At 33.7% G+C, this 20864-nt stretch overlaps 1 protein-coding gene across 1 annotated transcript in view; it reads right to left on the bottom strand.

Moving 5' to 3' along the window:
- The window catches only part of LOC150095249 (protein FAM135A), a 455287-nt gene that overhangs the window by 367386 nt on the left and 67037 nt on the right, over nucleotides 1–20864 (bottom strand). Inside the window, exon 5 of the mRNA XM_090409881.1 lies at nucleotides 14623–14693. Within this exon, the coding sequence (XP_090266007.1) occupies nucleotides 14623–14693 (71 nt within the window). The remainder of the gene's footprint in view (nucleotides 1–14622; nucleotides 14694–20864) is intronic.

Below are 20864 nucleotides of genomic sequence, written 5' to 3'. Positions count from 1 at the left end.
ACAGTAGTAAGTAAGTGGTACAACATTATTTACAACAAATTTGATAGGTGAATTATATAGGGAATAATAAGTAAAATATGAAGAAAGAAACTATACATAAGTTATATACAATAAATATGGTCAGATATTCCTCCAGTACCTTGCGCAATCAAATCCATAACCTCCCTTCAAGACATCACTTCTCACCTGTACAACTTCTAACATTATATAAATCCCAAATCCAGCCAACATTGGAATAATCCTCTCACATTTAAAGTAATGTACCAAAACTTCCCTTGGAATGCTATCCAGAAGAGGACAATTTGCATAAATAGATGACCTCTTTCACAGATTCTTTTTAGTCACTTTCTCACAGATGCACCATTTCTACATTATGTCTGTTCAACAGGAATTTTCACAAGCTACTTCACCAAACCTTCTACTTGCATTTCTCTGCATATGACACTCATTTTGCAACTTCTCATGTGTAATGAAATCTTATGTTGAATTGTCACAGTATCTTTTGGATTATAATAGTATCCTGTATACAGCCATTGAAATGTATGGTAGAAAATCATGACACTTAATAAATGATAAGAACATATAGGAAAAACATAACTAGAAATATTGTTATAGTGATAACTGCAACACATGGTATTAATTGGCTGATGGTCAAATTACATAACCATCCACAGATTAAAGTGATTTTTAATAGCGATGGAAATTAATTCAATAATGGTAAAGTTACTGACCATCTTTGCAGCATAAAATGTAATAAGGCGAACCAATAAATCCAGAATGTCAGCAAGTAGTTAAAATAATCATCTATACATATTATAGAGTTGACTTTCCCTATAGCGAACACAGTCGAACTACAGAAAAGTCCTGGCTTGTAGTTACAATGCTACTGTAAGGGAAACTGACTACTGCAAACTATTCCTTAAGTCTCTATGAGTTTGCCGTAGTTAACTCAACTGCAGCATCTCTATAGCCAGTCATTAGTAATGACTTACAGATGGAAAGAGCTGGATTTGAATCCTGGAAGGTGACTTAATCAGTTTCAGAGGAAGAGAATTTTTCCTTCCCTGAAAAACCCTAATTTTCTAAAACAGATAAAATCAACCAGAAATAGCACATTATGTAAATAAGATTAAGAACCCTGTCACAGTATTAATTAAATATATATCACAGTATTAGTGTGTGTGTGGGAGGGGGGGGTTATTCGCAAGACCATGACAGACTATTGAGTCTAATACACAATTAATGGAAAAATTTATATTTAATATAAGCTTACAAGCTTTTGAAATATATAAAATTAAAATATATATACACACACACAACAAGCTTCAACAGAGAATGAAATTGACAAAAAAATTAAATAAGTACCAGATCAACATAATAGGTGTTACCGGTGCTTTTTTTCTGGAAAAAAAGTGGCAGCACTCACCATGAAGATGTTATTACAGCAACTTCCACACTTTTAACATATCCTCCAATACACCCTCATCGTCTCTAGATAGCTTCTTGCTTTTGGTATCAACTGCAGAATGACGACCTCGGAGCAGCCATGAGTCCACATATTTGCTAGGGTTCAACTGAGTGAGAGGAGGTCCTACTATTGTGATGAACATCAGAGCAGAAGTTGTCCGTACAAGCAGAGATGACCTAGATGAAGTTACTATAAGATTCATCTGAGAAAAACCCCTTTCACATACACTGGAAGATATTGCAATTGTGCCTAAAGTGTTCTTTAGAGGAAGCAGTATGTCCGGGACTATATTTCCTTGAAGATATTCACGGAAACCACAAACTGCTTCTCTTTCATTTAAACGAAATTAGCATGCTAACTTTTTAATTTCAGCTTCACCAAATGTCAGATGCTTCTGGATTTTCTGGCCAATACTTGGAATCTAAAATCTTAGTACATTTAGGCAAATCAGCATCATCTCCTTCAAGCAGATGCTTTCCAACAGCTTCTTTCAGACTTTTATAGAAAGCAGATGAACTTATTTCAGGACTGTGTCTGTCTTTCGTTTTTGTGAAGATCAATCCCTTTGAACTTCATGTTCTTCTGACTTTGAAGAGAAATACTGTAGTACTGACCAGGATTTTCAATTCTTTCTTCAGAAATTTGAACTGTATTCTTTATCTTCCTGTCTGCTTTACAAGTCAATATTTCTCTCTTGTAAATCATGTTGGAAGCTTAATGGAATGTATACAGCACTCAGAAAGGATTAACACAGGTTTAATACTTCCTATATTTCATCCTAGTCACTAGGACATCTTTGAGGATTACAAACAACTAACGTAACATGAACACAAATATTATACAATACTAAGTCCAACCACGTGGGTGACACTAAAGTCCTATCTGGGTGGAGCACCCTCTAAGGGCAGTTGTAGGTGGCCTGGAATGAAAGGTGGGACCTATGGTGATGAGTGTTTCCCAAATCTTCAGAAGCTTAATGTAACCATATTTATTGAGATTATATAGGACAAAATATAGGAAGTATTAAACCTATGTTAATCCTTTCTGAGTGCTGTATACATTCCATTAAGCCTCCAACATGATGTCCTCACAGCACTTAAGCCTCTACACACAGAATCTCTTGTAAATCTAGACTTAATGAACTAAGTTCTTGGAGAGCATCACACATAAGGCCTAAATCAAGAACAAACTCACATGACGTTATTTTTCTTAAAAGGCCCTCATAAAAAAAGTGATCTGTTTTGCTTCTTCTGCTGTCTTCTTTTGCCTCCAGAAAGTGATGGATGGGGACTTCAAAGTCTTGCCATACTGCAGAAACAGTGAACGCTTAAAATTTTGCCAATTTTAAGAAGTTGAAGTTCTAGAGTCACTGCTGTTAAATTGTGAATGAAACTATGTTGTGTAATTTATTTTTTTTTCATTCACATTTAACATTGCTTATTATGTATTAATCATGATTTGTATAAAAATTAATTATTATTTCTTAATTTAGGATTACTATTTAAATATTTATTCTAAACTTAACCTACTATTAATTTGTTAAGTAATAATATGTGCAGAATTTATAACTAAAATATATATATGATGTAACGAAAAGTATTATTATAATTAATTCTATACGTAATGAAAAAGCTGATTAAGTAGCTTAAATATTCTGTTTATTCTTATTTGTGAAAATTTAACGTTATGTAATCACTCATGTAGTTGTAGAGCATTGTATTACATTAGCGAAATGTTTGCGTTCATTTATTGTCATGGAGACACATGAAATAAACAAGCACGAGTCGAATAGAGCGTGACCTTCGGAATGAAAGGATAGGAAAAGATATAAAAGATTTTTAATTAGAGAGAAGGGAGGAAGTTTTTGCAGAGCGGAAAGGAAGGTAGGATACAAGCAAAGGAAGTGGAAGAAAATTATAAGTTCTCTAGGGCAGAAATTCATGAGAATAGTGTTTAGAAGTGAGCCAAAACATAGTGAACCATATACTTAGTTGCAAGTGAAGTGAAGTGTGTTATAAAGGAAAATTAATGCCGTAACTGGATAAATAAAGAACTGGACATTCAATGAAAAATTCTGATTAGTTCCAGTTAGTCTAGGATTACATCTTAATTCTATGTTGCCCTGAGAAGAATTATATTGAAATTAACTAGTTTGAGAAAAGTAAACAAGGAGAATTATCAATGGCTTATTGATGTGCTTTTTTTTTAGAGTAGTGAAGCGCGATTAACAGTTCAGTTAAATCATTGGAGAATTTTTATTAATGTGTTCCGCTAACGTAAATAAGTTAATTCATAAGTGTGCTCACAATTAATTGATGTATTGAAGATTGTATCTGGTAAGAATAGTCATACTTGTTTGTTTGTTTTAACATTAACATGTCTTCGAAGTTCAAAGTCCGGAATAAGATTGCATGGAATATTGTCTACCTTGATTAGTGCTTCCTGTGAATATTAAACATTAAGTACAGCTGACAGATATGTGGAGACTGATTAAATAAGAAGTTTCGTTTTATTAACTTGAGTTAAGAAAGCTTGTGATTTTGAAACTGTGAATTGTATACGTGAAAGTTTAGAACATTTAATTGGCATGAGTGACTTAGCAAGATGTACTAAGTTGATTGTATTGTTTCGTTTTAAAGCATAATTCTTGTATTTGTTATATATATATATATCATATATTAAATGTTTTATTTTGTTAATCTAAATATTGTGTTTGCCTGAATTCCTTTTTATTGCACCGTTCATAAATATTCGAATCTTGCAGGAACCCCGAGTGAAATAGAAATAATTCAGCCTAAATAAATGAGGAGACTGCTAACTTAATTAAAAATTGATCCTACTATTTTATATAGACTAATCTAAGAATAGGGTGGCGCAGTATAATTATAAATTTCCCTACTTTTGGATCGGTGATCAATTTGCAATTAGTTGTTTTATTGATAAGAGTGACTTGAACCAAGATGGCGGATTTAGAACATAACATGAAAATAGAACGTCACGACACTGCACATTCCTGTAGTTCCCTAGCATTCTTAGGTGAAGCATAATAAGTCACATAAAGTTTGTCCATGAAACTCTTAAAGTGATTCACTCCTGCCACACTGTTCACTGTGTCACTAACAGATAATTCAAATTGATGGCTAGCACAATGCCAGAAAATAACACTAGGAAACTTCTCTTGCATTAGCCTCCTTACACCATTACGCACACCAAACAACACAGCTGCACCATCACAAGTTACAGACAATAAACACTCCTTTAAGTAATTTTCAGATAATCCTAAACACTAAGAAGACTAATTAAAGAGTTTAGAATTCCTCTAGCAGTTACGTTCAAATCAAATCTAGGAAAAGACTCACAGGAGCCGAAAGTTCAGGAAGAACTACATGAACAAAAACAATCAACGTTGTTGTGTTACTCACAGTTGTCGATTCATCAACAAGTAATGATATTTTGTTCTTGGAGTTCACTATATTGTCGATTAATATGTTTTTCTCATTTCATTTGCGATATGGCTCACAATGTTAACCATGCTACCTGCCAAGAAGTCTATAGATGTCAAGGTTATTATGGATGCGAAGTGCATATTAAAATTGTAATACCATTGATATTACATTGAAATATATGATGGATATGAAACGCATGAGGATGTGTATTTGATCCATAATGGCCGGTAAGGTGGTTAACCCCCCACGACATCTAGAGACGTCGAGATAAATCTGGATACAAAGCTCTAAAACCCAGTGAATAACATGGATAAGAAGTGCAATTTGGTGTCACTATTTCATCCACATTGGCTGGTAGGGAGGTTAATGCAAGCATTTTCAGAATGAAGAATATATCCCATGTCTAGGCCATTAAGTTCATGTAAATTTATTTCGTCTTCAAAGTTGTTAAATGACTGATTTCTCCTCGCAACTTTGTAAGTGGTTCGAAACAGTTTTCCTGTTACGTCTTTATTATGAGACAAAGTATTTGGGAAAACTTTCTCTAATGTTTCGTTTTTTGCTTCAGATTTTATTTTTTGGCATGCTTTGTGCCCTGCACTCTCCTTATGATCGTAAATCTTTTTTCTTAATGACATTAACTGTTGTTTGCGAGATTCTCCAATATGACTGATTTTACCATTTGTCCTCCATTGAAATTTTCGTTCCCATGTGTTTATCGACAGCAAGACTTCCAACATCACAACACACTTTACAGCCCAACATTTTATTCTTGATATACACCCATTCGTTTCTCTCGCAGAAGCCATTTTTCTGCAAAAGTGTTCAACATTCGGTCCAATCATTATCAGAATCTGCTTCCTTTTGACCACGTGGATCTTCAGTCTTGGTTTCGTGATCCTCTTCACCAAGTGTATTTTCGGTGCTAGTTTTCCGTTTTACAAGATCACAAGTAGATTCAACAATTTCTGCTTCTTCAGCCTTCCTTTTTTTTACTCATAAAGTAACTACTTATTGTACTCATTTTGAACAATGATTGCACTGATTTAACTTAGATTAATTCAAAACTCACGTGAACACCTGCCTGTTGCAGAATGAATATAGAACTGATATTGGAAGCAATCGGAAGTGAACACAACTTCCTGTTTCCAGTTGCGTATCAACCAACCTATGAAACAGGAAAGAAGGGTACCAAATTATGAGTAATCAAAACTGAAAATTCAATTCGTGAACACAGTACCATCTACTGGAATATTTATAATACATTTTGCTGTCAATAAATCTCAAATTTTTAAAAACTTAAGAAAAAAGGTGCTGGTACTGTGTACCACCAGAAAAAAAGCACTGGGTGTTACCAAAACACAGGCAAAAAAAAAACAAAAAACAGGTGAGATTCTTCTAAGCAACAAATACAAAAGATGTTATATATAAGCAATAATCATCAGAGACAAGAAGGAGTAGCTATAGTATTCAACCCTAAATATGACGATAATCTTCTCAAATCACAGACAATATTAGAGCAATGTGAGCAAATATCAGAATGGGGAACTAAACAATGAGATTTAATTGCATCTACTAAGGAAGTCGAGGAATTTTTCGGGGCAAAAAGGAAAAGATGGTCCTTGTTGAAGATCTTAACAGTAGAGCAAGAAATTATTACCACACATACAGAAATATTTTGGGAAAATCTGGAAAAAAGAGCAAAGTTAATACTAATGGTAAGTGCCTGTGGATTTCTGCTCAGGCATAAGCTAGTCATTATTAACACCATGTTCTAACATAAGATGTGCACAAAATCACATGGAGCAAAGACACAAGAAAGAAAAGCCTCACTGACTATATTATTGTTAATACCAATATCTTCATGCTGGCTCAGGACAAGAGTATGTAGATTTGAAATAGGAAGTAATCACCCTTTGATTTTGAACAGGATAAAACTGAATATCATATAGAAAAGAAAAGTGTGTAAGAAAGTTTTAAAAAGAATCAAATCAGAGCAGGTTTCAGAGGTTAACTGTGGACTCAAATACATAAATATTATTCAAGAAAGACATGCAAATGACTGAAAACAGGAACTATGCCTGGGAGATTCAGTGGCAGATCCTGAAGAAAATTGACTGATTCAGCCAGAAGCATGTGGTAAGGATGTCTGCAATTACAGAAAAATAAGAACTCCATGGACTCAGGAAGTTGAAGAGACAGTCAAAGAAAAGAAAAAGAAGAAGAAAACATATTGAAAGTTCCTGGCAAGTAAGTCAGGATGTACTCAGAGAACACAGGTGTAAGAAAATGAAGCATTGCATAAAACATGCTAAACCAAAATCATGAGAAAATAGATATCAGAAGGTGACAAAATATTCTGGAGGTTATTGTAAAAGTTTAAAAATCGAGGAAAGAGTACTGTAAGAATAAAACGTGATCATGCAGACCTGAAAACTGAACTTAGAGATATCTAAGCGCTTGCAGTGATTTTGGTATCAAGGTGCAAGTGTCTTTCACTTTAAGAATAATTGAGAAATTCCTAAAAAACATAGAAATCTATGTTTTGTAGATTTGCAAAAAGGCACATGACAAGATTCCAAGAGAAAAGCTGTTCAAAAAAACTAGTTTATATGGTGTAAATGGGATATCATTGGCAGAAAGAAATGAATATTCACAAGACTGATAAACATAATTGAAAAAAGAATACTGCAATATTTTGGACACATATGTAGAAGGGAAGGCAACTACCTGGAAAAAGTAATCATCCAGGATAAACCATGTGAGAAAAGAAAAAGAGGAAAACCCCCCAACAGGTGGATTGACCAAATATCAAGAATCACTGGACTTAAACTAGAACAAGCAATAAGAGAAGCAGGAGAGAAAGAAATGGCAAAGCATCATCAAGAAGGTCACGAGTCCTCAGACATGAGGAGATCTGAGAGAGAGAGAGAGAGGGGACATCATATCAAGCAAGTCTTAGTCTATATTTGAATTGCAAATCAGCAGTTATAACTGAATGAGGTACAGGAGGATGGTTTGAGGTTAAATCATGTGTGGGACAAGGGTGTATGTACATTATCTCCACTTTATTGACATTATTCATCATCTACATGGATCAACATTACGAAGGAAGTAGCATTAAACCTTATATCAAAATTTGAGATGTTAATCTTAGCACTTGACTTTATACTGATGTTATATGCCTAAATAAACCATGTACAAAGCTGCAGAATTCCCTGACTAAACTGAATAACTGCTGTAATAAATTTGGTATGAAAATCAGCAATATAAAGGCAAAAGCTATGAATATAGGAATGAACATTGAAAACATGAAGTGCATCCTTGAACCTATAGAATAAGTAAAATATTTCAGGTATTTAGGCACAATTTTTTAGTGAAGATAGAAAATTAAATTCTGAAATAGACAATAGAAAAAGAAAAGGTGGTATGGTGGAGAGTCTGCTAAACAAATTTATATGGAATAAGAGAGAAATTAGTCCAAACACTAAACTAGCTATACAGTATATAAGATTGTTCAAACCAATTTTAACTTATGGATCTGATAATTGGATTAGAAATAAAACTTGATTAAAGAATGGAGACCATAGATATGAGTTCTGGGATAGGAGTGCTGTTAGCTTGGTCCACCTTTACTACGAGTTGCCCGGTGTTATACTACCTTACCCCAGTAAGGTAGTACAACACCATATTCAGTCCTGAAGATATTTTCAGGTGCAAACTTTGTTTGCTCACACTTGGATAAAGGATTAAACTAAATTTATTATAGTTTAACCAAGTAAAAAATAAACTTTCAACATCTTTCTCTAAATCCAGAGTAATTTAATAAAAAAAAAAGGTGGCACACCTTTTGGCAACTCCTATAGGTAAGGATGACCTCGTTATTGTTTCTGCCTGGTATCTCCACCTCTGGGCCTGGCTCCCACTGAAGAGACCTCAATAAAGGTCGAAACTAGTCTGGGTAGTGGCCAATCCCTTAATGCATAACATTATACATATCTGCAAGGAGATGTGTTTTGCATTATGGAAGATATGGAAGATTCTCCCATAATGTTGTTGTACTACCTTACCCCAGTAAGGTAGTACAACAGCATATTCAGTCCTGAAGATATTTTCAGGCACAAACTTTGTTTGCTCACACTTGGATAAAGGATTAAACTAAATTTATTATGAGAATGAATAGATGGAATCAAGCAGAATCACATTAAATTAAGATATTATTATTTAGAAATTTGACATTGTTAACATTCGAAAATGTGTGAGCAGAGCTAATCTAAGATGGTACAGTCACTTAAACAGAATGGGAGAGGAAAGGCTAGCAAAACAAATATTTTTTGCCAGGATGGCAGGAAAAGATCCACAGGAAGACCATGATCTATGGACTGATACAGTAAGAAGTGCCTTAGAAGACCAAAATATAAGATCTTACAATATTGAGTCTAGACAGATACTGTACACAACCACCCTCGGGTTACATATCAGGAATATGATGATGAAAAGATGTATTCAGAAGCCATTATAAGATGTGCATAATTCATTGCAATGTGCTTTCTCATAACAGTTGATTTTGGAAACTTAATGTATTCCTAATTATTTCTTTACATACAATAAACACTAGGCTGATTTATCCCTCTCTCCACTATGAATGAAAGCTGACAGTTTATAGTTACAAAACACTATAAAGTTCCCATAAAAAGTTTCATCCCAGATGACAGTTCAGTTTTTCATAACAGCTTTATTACAGAAACAATCTATCAAAGTTTGTACACTGTACTCTAATTATAGCAAATATTGTTATAGCAAGCTACTGAAAAAAGTCCCTCGAAGTCAAGCACATTAATAAAAGAAAATTCACTATAGCAAACTATCCACTATAACAAACTATTCTTATGGTCCTTATGACTGATATAATAAAAATCAACTGTCTTATGTGTAGGTTATGGAAAGTGGAGATTTATCACTGTTTACAACTGATATAATTAATAAAAAGTGTAATGGCTAATTCCTAACATTTGCATTGGCCATTTGATGAAAGATGCACCTGTATTTAAAGTTTTCTGTGCAGCATTTACATAGCAGTTAGACTTTATTAACTAAAATAAAGAGCCAAAAGGCTTCATTTCGGCAATGTAAATTAATATAAATCAAGTGGATATTAAATCCAGCATTATTTCAAAGGGCGAATGTAGAAACTATGAAAGTTTCGTAAAGAAGTTGACCAGAGAGCTTACAGGAATAAACTCGCCATCATTTACAAGTTGCCCTAGTGCAGACCATATAGAAAACATGATCGCTTGCCAAAGAGTCCATATTGGTCACCTTTTATTGGTCTGTTTTGAAAAGGTTTCACTGGCCTGACAGCTGTATTTGAACTGGTTGGTTCTCCTCAGACCAGACAGAAACCTTAAGAGAGCAAAAACTGTCGCTCAGTATACTCAAGAACTTGAAGTGTCAAAGAGGTGTATTTTTCATAAGCAAACTCTCAGTCGGTATGTAAAGTATTTACTAAAATAAAGAGTCAAAAGCCTTCATTTTGGTGATGCTAATATCCACTTGATTTACATAATTTTGTATTGCTGAAATGAAGCCTTTTGACTCTTTTTTATTGCGTGCATAAAGTATTTTAGTAAATACTTTACACACCAAGAGTTCGCTTACGAAAAATACACCTCTCCGACACTTCGAGTTCCTGAGTACTTAAAGACAGTTTTTGCTCTCTTAAGGTTTCTGCTTCTGAGGATAACCAACCAGGTAGAAACAGCTGTCAGGCCAGTGAAACCTTATCAAAATGGACCAATAAAAGGTGATACAGGTATCCCTTGCTTAACGTGGATTTTATTATTGTGGCAAAATTAATTGCTGCAATCCCTTGATATATGCTTGATATATGAAATTAATCATCCGTGTGAGAACGTGAAAGTTTTACTAATTATATGAAGAGACGTGGATTTTATTATTGCGGCAAAATTAATTGCTGCAATCCCTTGATATATGCTTGATATATGAAATTAATCATCTGTGTGAGAACGTGAAAGTTTTACTAATTATATGAAGAGCCAAAGGCTTCAATTCGGCGACATGAACTTATTTAAGTTAAGGGATATTGCATCCCATATTGTTTCTTAGCCGAATAAGAAACTCAAAGAGTTTCGTGCAGAATATAGAAACTATATAAAGTTCGGCGATTCCAAGCGTAAGCAAATACCTGGATAGCAGCACCTGATCCCTAAGGTAGTGCAAACTGAGGCAACTCATAGAAAGGGTGGAGCAAGCTTCAATCACTATTCTTGGTATTTACCCATAATGTGAAATAAGCTCCTAGGAGCTGTATTTCTGTTCAACATTATGAGAGAAGGTCACTACCCAGACCGGTTTCAACCTTTTTTTTGAGGTCTCATCAGTGAGTAGGTAGACCTAGTTAATAATACCAAGTTTGTAGCGAACAGAACTTGCATCCCTTCTATGAGAATAGCCATGAAGGTGTCCTAATAAATTACTAATTATATGAAGAGCCAAAGGCTTCAATTCGGCGACATGAACTTATTTAAGTTAAGGGATATTGCATCTCATATTGTTTCTTAGCCGAATAAGAAACTCGAAGAGTTTCATGCTGAATATAGAAACTATATAAAGTTCGGCGATTCCAAGCATATGCAAATACCTGGATAGCAGCACCTGATCCTATTCGGCTAAGAAACAATATGGGATGCAATATCCCTTAACTTAAATAAGTGAAAGTTTTATTTTTCCCACCAAATATAACATCATTGTTACAACCTATGGACATGGGAGTCATTAAAACTTTCAAAGCCTATTTTCTTAAAAAGACATTCTCAAAGGCAATTGAAACAACGAGTGAAAATCATGAAAATCATGCCACGAAGATCCCGAGAAAATCATGCCATGAGGCTGAGTGCCAGCCAGTTACTTCACTGCTAGCATTAAGAGTGGGTGCATTACAAGCTCCAGTTGTTCTGTTGTACATATTTACAAATTACGTTCTTCGTAAATTTTACAGCGCATTGATCATGTCGAAGAATAAGAGCAATCCCACAACCGGGTCATTAAGTGAAAAAAAAGAAGAGGAACCTTAGATACAAAACTTGATATAATTAAAAGATTTAAATGTGGTGAAAGTAAAAGTAAGAACCAATGCGAATTTGGTTTTAACGAGTCTACAATAAGGACTATTTTATCCAAAGCTGATGAGCATTGTGAGCAAGGTAAAGTGGCATCAACATCTGCAAGTATGCAATGCACACGTAACCGGAGTGCTATAATGGTTGAAATGGAAGATCTGTTGATTATTTGGCTGGAAGACTGCATTCAAAAGAGAATTCCAATTAGTGCCTATAATATCACAGCCAAAGCTCTAAGACTTAAAGAGACTAAATATAAAGAAGACAATTCAAAATTCGCAGCTAGCAAAGGCCGGCGTGAAAATTTTAAATCTAGAGCTGGACTAAAGAATGTGAAAATAGCAAGTGAAGCTGCATCCACATTTCCTGCTGAGCTGCAGGAAATTATTGAAGAAAATGATTACGATTACTGCCAAATTTTCAATGTAGATTAAACTGGACTCTATTGGAAAAAAATGCCATCCAGAACTTTTATATCAAAAAAAGAAGCAGCGTAGCCTGGCTATAAAGTATCAAAAGATCGCTTAACTGTTATGCTTGGAGGGAAATGCTAATGGATTTTAAATTGAAGCCACTGCTTGTCTATCGAACTCAGAACCCAAGGGCTTTAAAAGGATGTAACAAGAACCTCTTTACCTGTCATTTGGCAGGCAAATCAGGAAGCTTGGGTTAACCAAAGTCTATTCGAAGGTTGGTTTGTCTTATTTTTGCCCAACAATTGAAACTTAGCTTTCCAAACTCTTTTGCTTTTAGACAACGCACCTGGTCATCCAAATTCTCTTAATGATCTGTGTGAGAATGTGAAAGTTTTATTTTTCCCACCAAATACGATATCATTGCTACAACCCATGGACATGGACATCATTGCAACTTTCAAAGCCTATTTTCTTAAAAAGACATTCTCAAAGGCAGTAGAAACAACAACGGGAGAAAATGCAATTACGCTCCACGAATTTTGGAAAAAATTTAACATTAAACACGCAATCGAGAACATTCGTGACTCGTGGGAGTCAAGTGTCTTCTAGTTGCATGAAAGCTGTTTGGAAAAACCTTCTGCCAGAATGCGCTAATGACTTAGGTTGTTTTCAAAATCCTGTGAACAATGTGGTCAAAGAAATTATTGAAATTGGTGAAGACCTCGGTTTTGATGGTATTGATGCAGAAGATGTTAAAGAATTATTGGATTCAAATTCAAAAGATTTCAGTGACAACGATCTTCTTGAAATTGAACAACGCACATATGAAGACAACGAACAAATGGAATGTGAAGATGAGGTTCCAAAGGAAATAACAGTCAAAGAACTGGATGGAATATTTCGCAGTTTAGAATCGCTTAAGCAGCAAGTAATGGATATGGATCCAGATGTTAATGGAAGAATGCTTGTTTGCCGAGGTTTGGAGAGTCATTTTGCTTGTTATCGTAGAATTTATGCCGATAAGAAAAAAACTAAAACTGTTCAAACGACTCTTTATAACTTCTTTTGATTAAAAAAAATTGCAGTAACTAATGTAGGTACAAGTATTTATTAAACATTTACTTTGAATTCATTTTTTTACTTTGCATTCATTTTTTATCTTTCCTAAAAGAGTACCACATAAAACGAACTATTAGCACAGTAATCGATCAGGGACAAATTGTACTTTTTACCATTGATTATTAGATTCGATTAACACGATTTTGATATAAGCGTTAACATCGAGGGATACCTGTATATGGATGCTTGGGCAAGCGATCATGTCTTCTATATGGTCTGTGCTAGGGCAACTCGAAAATTCCAGCAAGTGTATTCCCATAAGATCTCTGGTCAACTTCTTTACAAAATTTTCATAGTTTCCATTCAGCTTTGAAAAAATGCTGGATTTAATAGACCTTGTTAATTTTAATAGTTGATTATTGTGCACAGACCACAAGTAATAAAAAGTGAAGATATGTAAATAATTATTAGGCATGCTAATAAGGGAGAGAAACTATGTGTAACATGAATTAATAAATTGTAGTTAATCTAAAGAATCAGGAAGTTTCCCAAAACATAGATATGCATGATTATTTTTTTTATGAACAGTATCAAATAGAACTGAGTTTTCTATAGAACAGTTTTGCTGTTTTCCTTCCAAATAATCTTGTAAAAAAAGTTATTAAATAGAAAGTTCAGTAACCCAGGTTTGCATGTTCTTAGGAAATGAATAGGTCCATTTGTTCAAGGAAGCAAACGCAAGCAATTCTGCTGCTGTGTCCAAAAGGAGAAATATTACATTAAAGGCACTTTGTAAGAGTATCTTGAAGGAAAAGAATATTTAGCATAACAAAGAAAGCAAGCAATTTTTCTGACTTGAAGCTTCATCAGACCACAACAGTTATTAGTTGGTGTATGAATTTGCTGTTTACCTTTGCTTCGAGTACTAAGCTAGTTTTGAGCTGTGAAATTTGAATTTTCCTACAGGTGTTTGGGTTTTTCCTTTCAAAAACATACCTTGCAATGAAAACATTTTGGTACTAGGACTGTAAAGCAGGAAATAAATTAATGCTAAATGAGTAAAATATATTATTAAAGAAAATCTAATCACTTACCCAAAACTCTGGTCAGTAAACCACAGTTCAATAATCAGCTGAATATCTGATTTATGGAGCATCTCTCTTACCTGGAACAAATTTGCACAATTTGTAGAGATAAAACCAATGACATTACAAACAGAAAAGTTCATAATTTTATGGTTTTCAATAAAATCTCAAACAGTAACCCAGAATAAAGAAGAAAAGTTTTTCAAGCATACCATAAAAAACTTTTGAATCATTTCATTCTTTGATGATGGACAAAATGAGATAAAAAAAATTTTTTTTTCTTGCCATCAAATTTCTGATATGTTACTTCAGGTGGAATGAACTCTTATCACGTGACCCTAAGTTAACCAAAAGACAAATCATGGACACTTTCTAGTCATCCATTCATTAATTCTATACAACCATGCAACTTAATCTCTTCTTTATATATAAATAATATATACCATACAGTATTCATATACCATATCCTTAGCACATATGTATTTTTGAAAGTTTTTTGCACTTGGTTATACTATAAATTAAAGATACCAAGAAATGATATTCTTGGTTAAATAGTTTAAATCCTAATATTTTAATCCTTCACAGTCATGAAGTATGTTCAACTGTTCCAGGTTATATTATAACTTTGTTTACGAACACTTGGATAAAAGATTAAATCAAAAATATAATTTCTTGGCATCTTTAATTTACATATGCATTTTGTTTTCTAATGTACCAACACCAGTGTATCATACGTCCTCAGTAATAAATCTTCATATGTCCTCAGTAATAAATCTTCATATGTCCTCAGTAATAAATCAAAGCCACAGTAAAGTATGTTCTGTCACCAGCCTATTTATAGCATGCTAGAATGTTGGTACCAAAATGTTACTACACTCTGTGGAATAAACTGATTTATATATAGTCACCAGTTCAAATAACAAAATGTTATACCATTTTTGTATAGTGATGCATAGTGTAATAACACTATTCCTTATCACAAAAATTGAGTCAAGAGTCATTTTTGGTCTATGCAATCAGTTTATTTATTATTATTGGTATCATTTTAAATTGTGTTTCTTAAAATCTATCCAGCCAATTATATGCATACAGATGGGCAAATTAAAAATATACCTTCTTTTGCATTGTCACAAAATACACAAAAGGAAACAAAACATCTTGTTCAAATATAAAACAGCAAAATTTGCATACACACTGAAAGAGACATTAACTCAACCGATTATTGGTACCTAGAGGTATGGATCATCCATTTATATAATGTAGGAGAAGTAAATGGATAAGATAGTTCAAAATACAGTATGTTTGAAATGTAGCATGGCATACACTTAAGCAAGCTGACACACAAATAGAAATTCAGCTAATGATCAGTGCAGTTAGATGTGATGTACCATGTGTTTTACATTATTGAAAATAACTAATGCCATTTACATTTTTCTCATCTGAAATACTGTACATAGATATGCATTTTTTGTGTATTGTTTGATGATGGCTATGTGACTGCTGCAGAGGAATATCAGCAATAATTTCCACAGTGAAAAATACCAGATCCATATGTTCAAATAATGTTCCACAAACACATGAAAAATCAGCTTACTTCCAAGCATGCTACTGACTGCTGTATGTCCAATATGAGAAAATGTACACAGAAAGGAAATCATTATTCAGATGGGATACTACCACTTCATGCTGCAACATGACTGTCATGTTCCAAGTATGAGACTAACATACATAATGAAGGAATGCAACTATCATATCTAACAAATTAGCATGTTGAATCCAGGTAGGTATCTGGAATTCTACTAGTTTGATACAGGTTTCCTCACATATTGCTATATTTTGTTCATTACCAAGGCAGTTCAGGAACAATAAGTCCACACTACCAGATATCCCCATTTACAGAATTATGACAACTTACAACACAGTAGTAGAAAATACTTTCCAAGATGTTTTTATGTAAATGTCGCATGATATCATTGGTGACCATGAGTGGATCATCTCTTATACCACAACATTCAATGAGTGAAACCGATGCTGGATTTTTGCAAAATTAACTGCTGTAGAACATTTCAATGTTTAAATTAATAAATGTTCATTTGTGAACATCTGTGTTTGCAAATGAATACCAGGAATTACACCAAATTCATTCTTTATATGTTGATGTTTCATGGAAAAAACAGATGCCTAAAGCTAATAATTAACTAAATTTATATAGCTAACTAAGTCAATATTTTGCATGGGATACTGTAGACCCTAGGATGGTACAGAGGATCTTTAGGCAAACAGATAAGAGTAGCTAATTTTTGGTATAGCCTGAAGGAGGTCTGCACGTTATACTTTTTAAGAATGCATACAATATTTTCTGAGGCATCTTCATGGGTACAAAGAAATATATTGAACACATGCATGCAAGCACACTAATAGGAAGGCAAAAACAAACTGATTGTAAAAGATGGGCTCCTACAGTCTTAAATGGTAAACTCTATAGGTGCAATGATGGACACATCTTAAAATGATTGTCTCCCAGATTTTTTGGCAATGCAATGCAGCAGAATTTGTTTAAATTTGAGGAATGTTGTAGTGCTGTAGCAGATTCCAGAAACAGTCTCTCTGATTTAAATTTATTTCTATGTAAGAGGGAAGGTCTGCATGTTATACTTTTTAAGAATGCATACAATTTTTTCTGGGTGCACCAGATGTAGGCTTTTTTTTTTAATTATTATTAAGGGGGAAGCCAGTGGCTAAAAAGAGCATCCCAAATGTGACTGGTTTCAGTGGAGAGGATATTGTGGTCAAGCAGATGGATCTAGCCCTGTTTGCTAAGGTTTTGATAACACAGGTGAGTTTTCTATAGAGTGAAAAGGATAAGGCTCCAGGTAACTAGTGTCAAGAAAGGCAGACTGTTATTGTTTTCCTTTTCAATGGTGAAATAAGTCCTCAGGTGTCAGCTGGTGAAGTGTGCTAAAAACATTTTTAACATGTCCCTGCCATGTGGTCAAATGGAGAATACTTCAACATAGCATAATCATATTGTGGGTTTGAGAAGAACAGAGTTCGATGCCATGTTTTCAAAATGCCTTGGATGTTGTATATCATCAACGTTGTTTAAGATCTACTTGGATTTCAGCTTTGAGGATTGGAACACAATGCGTGGAATAGGTGTACCCATAGGAGATCAAGTCCTACATTTTCTTCTTTTCAGTGATGATCAGATGATTCTTGCACAGGACAAGGAAGATGTAGAATACCAGATGAAAAAATTGTTGGATACATAAACATTGGGTGTGAAAGTTAATTTGTTTAAAATCAAGTATCTAGTAGTTGGGGTGATAGTGCAATATATCTTAAGTTACAGGTGAAAAATATAAAATCAGTAGATTCCTTCAAATATTTTGACTCCATGATGAATGTCTGTCCAGTATGAAGTAGACACAGCTTTTCAAACAGGACATGCACAAGAGCAGCTATTAGAACCGTGAATAGCATTTTAAGGAGTCGTAAGATCTCAAGGAAAACTAAGAAGATGCCTGTATCATATGATTATATGAGTAAATGACCTATGGATGTGAGTGTTGGACACTCACTAACAGCCAGAGGAGACAAAGTAGAAGTTGTGAAAATGGATTCGTTCAGATGAAGTATGAGAGCTGCACATATGGATCATCTGAGAAATGCATATATTGAAATGGAGATGAAGTTGAACGGTCTATTATGCAGAGGATGGAGGCACATGCTTTGAAATGATCTGGAAATGTCCAGAGAATGAAAAAACGATGGCCATTGAGAATTATGAACTGGTCATCCCCTGGAAGGAGAAAATAGAAAGACCAAGGTTGCATGGAAAGGAAGTACTGTAAGAGAGATGGAGAAAAGAGGCTTAAAGGATGAGGACTGATGGAATCGTATAGTGGAATCTGAAAACAGGAAACTACTGACAAGTGGAGAAGCCCGAAAGAAGAAGAATTTAGAATTGTTATATTATCTTTAACCTTCGTAATGCTGGAAAGTTTTAAAAACAAACAAAATATAAAGAACTTATTAACAAATCAGCACATGGCTCCACATTTATAAATGCTCAGGAAATGACCGTCAGCAAAAGTAGTAAATAGGAGGATGTTATGAACAAAAAAGCTACGAAAGTATTATTTATCTAGCTTGATGTTTTATAAAGTCATTCTTCTTCAAGAAATATAAATTAAATTTAGCATTTTTGAAGAGATTTCATATACTATATATAAAATAATATATTAATGTTTATATTAAATTTACATTAAATGCTATTCCAGTGGGTGTGGACTCCTGTTTGCTATTTTGTTATGAGACTAATTTTTTTTCACTCTGATTTGTTAGTATTGTGTGATGTAATGCTTGGAGGCACGGAGTGGGGGGGGGGAAGCAAGAGAGAGAGATCAAAGCAAAACACAAGGAGCTAAAGAGAAAAAATTAAAAATGGGTTTTTGTTGAAATAATATCTGCAAAGATTATGGCAAAAATTCCCTTTTCCTGTATATCTGCAGATATTAAATTTTAAGAAAGTCATGTAGTACTGTACTTTAAATACTGAATATGAAGAACAGGCCAAATAAGCCTAATACTGTTTCATAAAGACATAAGTCTAAAGAAGCTCTTAAATGTTTTTCACTGATCTGGATTTTTTTCTGCTAAATATGTCATCTTATGCTGCATGCTTAACAATCATAATCAAATTATGCTGTTTCTAAATAAGGTATCAAGTCTAATAGAAAGTGCGTATCAGTGCTATTTAATATTTTTTTCTTTCTTTCTACACTGATAAGAATATGTAATAGCTATAAACTCCAGGAGAAATAACATTACATATTACATTTGGGAGAAATGCATTGGAAATTTTGTCTACTGGTACAATGAAGATGAAAAAGCTAAAATTAAAGACAAATTTTTATGATCTACAAAACAGAACAGACAAGTTTCCTGGAGAAATTATAATTCTTGGAAACTCCAATGGAAAAGCATAATAATCCCAAGAAATAGAAGAAAGCAACTGGAAACATGAAGAAACTGTGAATAATAATGAAACACAACTGCCCATTAGTGTATTGCTAATAACTTAATAATAAAATCTTTACAAATAAATATACATAGAAGTTTACAAAAGAAGAACCATCAGAGAAAGGAATAGTCTGGTTATATAATTGTGCACAGAAGATACTTTGATTTTTATAGCGTATTAGCATCAATGCATATAAGTGATGAATATCTATAAGTAAATAAGTTAAAATTGGTATATTAGATGTATAAAAATAAAATTTAAAAAAAATAGTACATTAAATGTACTATTTTATGTTAGTTTATGTTGCTAATCACAAAGGGTTGATTTATCTATAGTACATAAGTGCTGTGGGTAGGCTAAGAATTTTCTGTCATTTTTTTGTATTTTTTACACAGATTTACAATTTTTATATTTTATTCTACAAGAAATTAATCTTTCAGATTAATTTCTTCTTGAAATTAAACCGTAATAGTCTGGTCTACACAGGGTTTGTAAAGAGAAAGTTGTTCTTGCTCAGGTCCTCAATGACATTGTTATCTTTCACACACCTTTATTGAAGGATAATGACACATTGTAAAAATAATCATAATTTAAAATTCTGAATATTTTTACGTATTGTTTATGTTAACATGTTTATTAGTTTTAGTTTCATAACTCGCATTGTTGGCACTTGCGATGTGCCCGTTATTGAAATTGTTTTGTCAAAAGTGATATGTAAAGCAGTTAAAAAATTGATGTACTTACCAGATTTGATATTTGTATTACTTACAGGAATTTTATTGTAATTTAAAATATTAAGTTTTGTGTTTTTATGAAGACATTCTCTTGTCGCTAACGGAAACAACCGTGTCAGCCATTATACAGTATTTAGTTTTTCGCTTGCCATTTTCAAGGAGTGCGCATGCTCACCGAGAAGTTTGATGTGTGATTGACAGCTGACAAGTTCGGTATCAAAGCAACGGGAGAGTAAACAAGGAGAACGTTCGGAAGGAATTTAGAACACAGGCCGGCAGATATTTAGGTTCAGAGGAACTTAAGTTTTTATGTGACAGTCGGAGGAAAATTAATAGTATATTCTGAAAAAGGAATCGTGGAACTATTAAGTTTAAAGTGGAATAAGTATTGACAAATAAAAGGTAAATATTGCTATAGGCGTTTTAAAAGGAATATTGGAGGAAACGCTAATTGGAAGATTTATAGTAGATTCCGAAAAGGGAATCGTAGA

This window comes from Typopeltis vanoorti, chromosome 20 (assembly GCF_054136105.1).
Source record: "Typopeltis vanoorti isolate ZY-2024b chromosome 20, IOZ_Tvanoo_1.0, whole genome shotgun sequence".
Classification (NCBI taxonomy): Eukaryota; Metazoa; Arthropoda; class Arachnida; order Uropygi; family Thelyphonidae; genus Typopeltis; species Typopeltis vanoorti.
This window is presented reverse-complemented; position numbering and strand designations above follow the sequence as displayed.